The following is a 6,612-nucleotide window of genomic DNA, read 5'->3' as shown; positions in this document are numbered from 1 at the left end:
GAAAAAATAGACTTTTCTCAGGATTTCTCAATAGAAAAGGATTATTGTAGAATTTCGCATTTACAAAACTGCAATAATATATACCTATAAAGATTGAACCGTTTATATCACACTTTGGAAATAGGATGAGGCCTCATTCAGAAAATAAACGGTAAATTCTAAAATATGTAATATATCTATTATAGATCTTCGAGTTTAGTCTTTCGTAGAAAACTTTTGCGGAATGCAATTAGTAGATATAAGTAATCATAGGTATGCGTGAGAGAGGTATGTGTTAGAAATGCTTTAATTAATTAATAGCGAATTAGTATATCATTTTAATGTAACGTTGATTATAATGCGCCATGGCTTAGCGTGACTCCAGATTAGCGGTATAACAGTTACGATTATCACGATTATTGCGATTGAACCTGACCACTTTGGAGAGAGTGTGCTACGTACTATCCCGAACTAAAAATCGAAGTAATATTTCGTAATAATATATAATCTCGATTTGCGATCTGCGATCCTCGGAAATCGCCTTTCCCACAGTTCACATTTCTAATAACATCGGAAGGTTGTAAACAAGAAATACTGTGATTCACGTAAGAGAGAGAGAACAGCTAAATAGATAATACAACTAGGATCGTAAAAGCGATCTCGTTCTCAGCAGCGTGTTATCTTTTTCAAAGTGAGCGATTCGCCTATTTTCCCTGTTGATACTGTCAAAATTATTATTACTATTACTATCGTAGCTATATACTATCGTACTCTTGACTGTGCTCGCGTATTCCCAATTGCGTGGTCGAGAGTACATCGCGACCCCGACTCGTTATTCATAAGACTCACGAAATAACGGCGCGCGTGCGCGTTGTTAATATTTATTTTTTATACTTTTATACACGCTGTTTATATATTTGGACGTTCCTACGTTACCAATAAAATTTCTTTCTTCACATAAAAGGCAATTACGTTACTCATGTCGACCATTATGTAGGAAAAACAAGTTTTTGTCAATGATATTGACAATAATTCTTTGCGCAATTCTAAATAATTAATTAAATAATTTTGTAAAATTCTTTATTATATAATTTTCTAATTAGATTTTTTACTGATATTTTGCAAAAGCCTTTATTATATAATTTTCTAATTAGATTTTTTTACTAATATCTGAGAACATATTTAGAAAAAAAATTTTCAATAATATCAACAATAATTCCTTGTGTAATTCTAATTAATTAATTAATTAATTTTGCAAAAAACTTTTACTGTTCTCTAACCAGAGGATTTTTTACCATGATATCTGAGAATATATTTATGAATAAAAATTGACAACTCAAGATTATTATATCCTGTTCCAAAACAATTTCATTTAGAGCTCCAAAATTATATTTCTGAATATTGCAAAATTTATTTTCAACTGTATTGCTGCATTTTATTTACAACAAAATTTTTTCCACAGGAATGAAGAATATTGGCTATTAATATTTAGCATCTACCTTCTCTCGTTCGTCGTTGCAAACAGGATTTCCGGCTTCCAGTCGTGCTGCTTAATTGATATTCGATAGCGGCTGCCGGATCTCGTCGTGGATTCTGCATCCTGTCTCTCTCCTCTCTTTCAGAATCCTCATGACGCGAACGTTCTGAAACACACGGCCGATGAGCGATAAAACGCTTCCGCATGGAACAAGCACGTCGCAATTTCCACGGAAATTTTCGACTCTCGATCTCGCGACATTTTGTCTATCGAACCCCGCACTCTTCTTTAGCCCAAGAATTTTAGCCTTCAAAAGGTGGCTCAGTAACGATGCAGACGATCCCGTATTCGTTTATATTCCCGCATTGCGAGCTCAACGAACACACGACAAAACTTGCGCGATCGCGTCAGTAGCCGTTACACGCGCCAACTCCAATTACACTTATTACACTATACGGCGGCATGGCGGCGGTACGCGCGATTGACATAATGAAGTTGGCCGAGACAGCGCGATACCTCATGTCCCCGTCGTCACCGATCTAAAAATTCGAAACGACCGATGCAAACTTCGTCGTATAAACTTTTCCGGAGCCGTGTGTGCAAAATTATAAAAATAAAATACATCCACATCCAAACAAACATCTTACACGGCATGTTTGTATTCGAATTCGAATTACGAAACGCAGTGGTGACGGTTACAATAAAGGGCGATCTATTGTACGTACAATGCATTGCAAACCTTGTCGCCAGCCGTAATGCTCGGCAAATAATTAGAAGCGATCGATTCTTGAAATATATTTCTCGCATATTTATGCCTAAATTCTAAGCAGAATAATCGTAACGCTCGTAACATATTCTTGTAAGATTTGTAAGAATTTTTAAGTGTTTATACCTTTATACAATATTTCTTACTAGCCATAAAATTTACAAGAAATCGTAGATATTTACGAATAATCGTACGTCTTATACGATATATACGCATAAAATTAGAATACTAGTCATAAGTTCTTATACAAGTTTTACGAAAACATATTACAGATCTTACGATTCTGCTTAGAATTGATGTCGCGTAAAAGTATTAATATAATTTAGTAAAATATAGATAATAATTATTGAATACCTCGTTGGCAAATTCCAACGATTCCTTCCGAGCTGTTTTTCTTATGATTTATCTAATCGAAGTTCGCTTTGTCTTTTGAAGGAATTAAATTATTCAGTTTTGAAGGAAGAATCATGCTACTCGAAGTCAGGATTACGGTTGTAAGTCTCCGTGCAACGCGACAATGTATCGCAGGTGGTCGCACCAGATCCGAACCAGAAATGTCATATTCGCAATAGCGCGAGCGCGCGATTTATGCGCGATTTATATAAGACTTGGCGAGCGTCAATCCCCACCACTTGCGCGCCAGCCAATCAGCGCGCTGCGGGCATTGAATTCGAGCGCTCATTGGAGAACGCTAGCTTTCGGATAGAGTATATAAATGAGCGCTTCGCAACAAAAATTTCACTCTTTTTCGGAAATTAAACACATGCGTTTCTGGAGTGAGTACCGTACTCGGAACGCGCTTTACGATGTTAGATTGTTAGCATTAGCATTATAGTTTACGTTACATAACAATATTACCCATACAGCACAGAATTTGCAGCAATATCGCTGCAACCTGCAATGTAGCATTGTTACTGCAACTTTTGTGCTGTAGGAGTTTAATTTCGTTGAATCCATTTTCCGACGTACGTACACAAAACATCTAATGTCGTTTTCCATTTCATTTATACGCAAATGAATAATTATTATCATAATACATTCAGTATCTAATAAACAGAATTTAGTGAAGTTATATTACTATTAATATCTCAATTTGAAGAATTTTATTATAGAACTTTATAAGTAAAATAAGTATATTTCTAAATTTGCACAACGTATTTAAATGATCTATAATTTATAATTTATATTTTATTTTTTTCTCTTTCTAAACTTCCAATTGAGATAGAAATTTGTAAGCGACTTTTTTTTCAATTCATTTATTATAAATGACGGATATTGATTGTAAATTTCGATAAACCTGTAAGCATTTAATTTTGTATTATGAATTTATAACTTTGTTATGTTTTTTTTCAAGATTGCGTATTTATAAGTTCGATCTTTTTCTCATAGTCTTTAATAGCCATCATCTATTCTCTCTCTCTCTCTCTCTCTCTCTCTCTCTCTCTTTCTCTTTAATTTTCTTTAATTAAAAAAAATTTAATTTCTAGCCCATATCGGGCGATTTCGGTCCTACGTCGAGATAAACTCTCAGGTTTCTCTTTGGTACAGGTATGTAATAAGAAATTATGTAATTATAGAAATTTTACTTCGAGCAATTCAGACACGATTGGATTAATCATCGATTAATCTACAAGTAGCAAGTTAAAACGAAACAGTTACACCGTTACTAGGAATTAAGAGAATGAGGAAGAATGAAAAGCATAAAAAGTTGCACTATGAGCAAGCCTATTTGTGTGGTGACCAATGACGACGCGAGGCCGCGACAACTTTCGACTCGTTCGGGTAATGTTGGCAGCGCCGGATAACCTCATTTCCGCGTGTCTAGCGCCTATTGTGACAGCTGTCATAGAGGAAGAGTTACATTCTAGTTGAGCCGTGATCGTGCCAGTTTCGTGTAAACAATTCTTTCGCCATTTTGTGAAACAGCCTTGACTTTGCGCCTCGTCTCGAATCCACGACTAAATTGTTTTAATTCTCGGCGTCTTGAACAACAACATACACGGTGAAGGATGACAATGGGCGATGAGACCCCGGTTACATCACTGGTTCTTCCCGTCATATTAAGGCCAATATTAACCAAGGTATCGGTTGAATATGCTCTTCCTCAAGACAATCGTCTTTTCCATAAATGTTTTCATCTACGTTTAACGTCTTGTATTGTTAATAAATGATTATCTTTTAAATGTGGAAGAATGAATTGAGAAACGACTTGAAAAAATTTGTGCGCAATTGCACAGTGAATTGTATCTCGCATTGGGCTTTGTACCTTTTGATAGAGGGTCTTATCAAGATTGTCTGTTGTATCACCTGAATGTGTTTTCTTCCAGGACACGTTTGTGTCTTTTCTATAAATAATATTTCAATCTTTGTCTTGTTCGACGTCTTGTATTAGCAGAGAGTTATCTTTTAACAGTAGAAGAATGAGTGTACTTGAAAAAAATTGTGGGTAATTGTATCTTGTGAATTATGTTTTGTATTATATCTTGGGTTTTACACCATTAGATACAGAACCTCTTGTATAAGAATGTCTGTCAGATAGTAACATGTTAAATTTTTACAGCTGGAAAGGCAAAATGTTATGGCGGCACAGACTATACGTGCGGCTCTCTCAAAAGCAGAGAGTTCGCATCCTGGGATTACATATGACTTAATTATGGGTATAATACGCAGAGCTGAGCTGAATCTTGATATGAACGAGAGTGTCTTACGGTTACAAGGCACTGCTTCTGATTATGATGGTAAAATATCTTTTTTATATATATATATATGTATAAATTACTTTGTGTTTATATGTATTATTAATGTCGTCCCTCATAGCATTTTACTATCTACATCTGGTTATTATAAGATTTAAAATAAGCAAATGCATTTTGCCTTTGATTGTAGTTGTGGAGTATCGCTCAGCACGTCCAGAAGATGCATTCCAAGAATTGAATCGTAAATCAACTTCTTTAAAGAGAATACTTAGCAGAATTCCTGATGAAATTACAGACAGAAAGACTTTCCTAGAGACAATCAAGTTTGTATAGCATATTTCTATGTACAATCTTTATACGGAATTCCATAGCTCTATCAATTATACTTTCTTTCAGAGAAATTGCGAGTGCAATAAAGAAACTTTTAGATGCTGTGAATGAAGTTACTGCATTTATACCCGGTTCAGCTGGTAAACAAGCCTTAGATCAACGTAAAAGAGAATTTGTAAAGTTTAGCAAAAGATTCAGTAATACATTAAAGGAATACTTCAAGGAGGGACAGTAAGTATCAAAATAACCAATCGAAACAAAAATAATAACGCAGCCAAAAATTAGAAATACATATTACTTGTTCGCTACAATAATGACATAATTAAAAATTGTCATTTTTTTTAATCGCTTGCAGAGAAAGAATGGAAATATAAAGAACAAAAAGAAAGAACATTTTACTCCTTGAATCAGTTATTACGCCAAGATTATATATTTCAAAATTATTATTACAAAATTTTAATAATTCAGAAAATTGGAATTTATTTTCTGGAAAATTTGGTTTTCTTTTTAGTTGTGTTGTAGCAAATGAGGGGTATTATTTACATTACATTTTTATCTTAATTAAACGAAATTTATACTTCTTACAGAGCAAATGCAGTATTTGTGAGTGCACTGTACCTGATACATCAAACAAATATGATTATGCTCACAGTAAAGGACAAATGTGAGTAAACAGTTTTACTATGAATTTGCAGTGTTGTATGTGATAATATCACTAGAGTCAGATAAACCATAAATATTACAATCAGCATAACATTCTAATCTCACATATTCTATTATACAAGCAATGATAGAACCTAAATATCCGGTATAGAAGATTTAACGTCATTATGTTGCCGTTAATCGGTTGCACTATAGTTTTTGTTATAAATATATATATAGATATATATAAAATAATAAAGATGTTGGGGTATATTATATTCCACAAATTATATATTTATACTTTTATTTTGTGCCAACGTCATATTAATCGTCAATTCTTATTGTAATGGTCAATAATAGTATTGTATATACAAGAAATGTTTAAAAACATGAACACGACCTTATTGTTGTTATATAAAAATAATATATCGTATATATATATATATATTATGTTTCCTTTTATCTCAGAACTCTAAAGAGTATAAAATTTGAGTAAAACCTATATAAATCTGGAGGTAACATTGAAATTTATTATAATAGTGTTCAGTTTAAAATTCAGGATGAAAAATACATTTGAGAAAATTGAATTCTCATTTAAATAATTTTCATAAACAATCTGTTTATACTCTTTAGAATGAAATAAGGGCAGAACGGTAGAAGAGTATGGCGGAAGGAATTACTGCTCCAAATGTACAAGAAATAAAAATTACTTTATTGATAAC

General features: G+C 33.4%; 1 protein-coding gene across 2 annotated transcripts; it reads left to right on the top strand.

Annotated features, from left to right (window-relative positions):
- The first annotated feature begins 3,871 nt into the window (after positions 1-3,871).
- Ccm3 (programmed cell death protein 10 Ccm3) lies at positions 3,872-6,611 on the top strand. 2 transcript variants are annotated; one of them, XM_018444129.1, is made up of 6 exons: positions 3,872-4,303; positions 4,783-4,960; positions 5,109-5,241; positions 5,315-5,479; positions 5,836-5,912; positions 6,524-6,611. In XM_018444129.1, coding segments are annotated over exons 1-6 (627 nt in total). In that variant the 5' UTR covers positions 3,872-4,231; the 3' UTR covers positions 6,526-6,611. The 2 variants fall into 2 exon arrangements, with proteins under 2 accessions (XP_018299631.1, XP_018299630.1); XM_018444128.1 differs by lacking the exon at positions 6,524-6,611 and having other exon boundaries at positions 3,873-4,303; positions 5,836-6,095.
- Position 6,612: the final 1 nt, after the last annotated feature.

Source organism: Mycetomoellerius zeteki, unplaced genomic scaffold (assembly GCF_001594055.1).
Source record: "Mycetomoellerius zeteki isolate Tzet28-1 unplaced genomic scaffold, Tzet1.0 scaffold149, whole genome shotgun sequence".
Classification (NCBI taxonomy): domain Eukaryota; kingdom Metazoa; phylum Arthropoda; class Insecta; order Hymenoptera; family Formicidae; genus Mycetomoellerius; species Mycetomoellerius zeteki.
Note: the sequence above shows the minus strand (reverse complement) of the source record. Positions and strands in the feature narration are given on the sequence as shown.

Coding starts and splice junctions, on each gene's coding strand:
- Ccm3 (XM_018444128.1), top strand. CDS start 4,232: ATGACAATGGGCGATGAGACCCCGGTTACATCACTGGTTCTTCCCGTC. Junction 4,961..5,108: donor CACTGCTTCTGATTATGATG/GTAAAATATCTT, acceptor CTTTGATTGTAG/TTGTGGAGTATCGCTCAGCA. Junction 5,242..5,314: donor ACTTTCCTAGAGACAATCAA/GTTTGTATAGCA, acceptor ACTTTCTTTCAG/AGAAATTGCGAGTGCAATAA.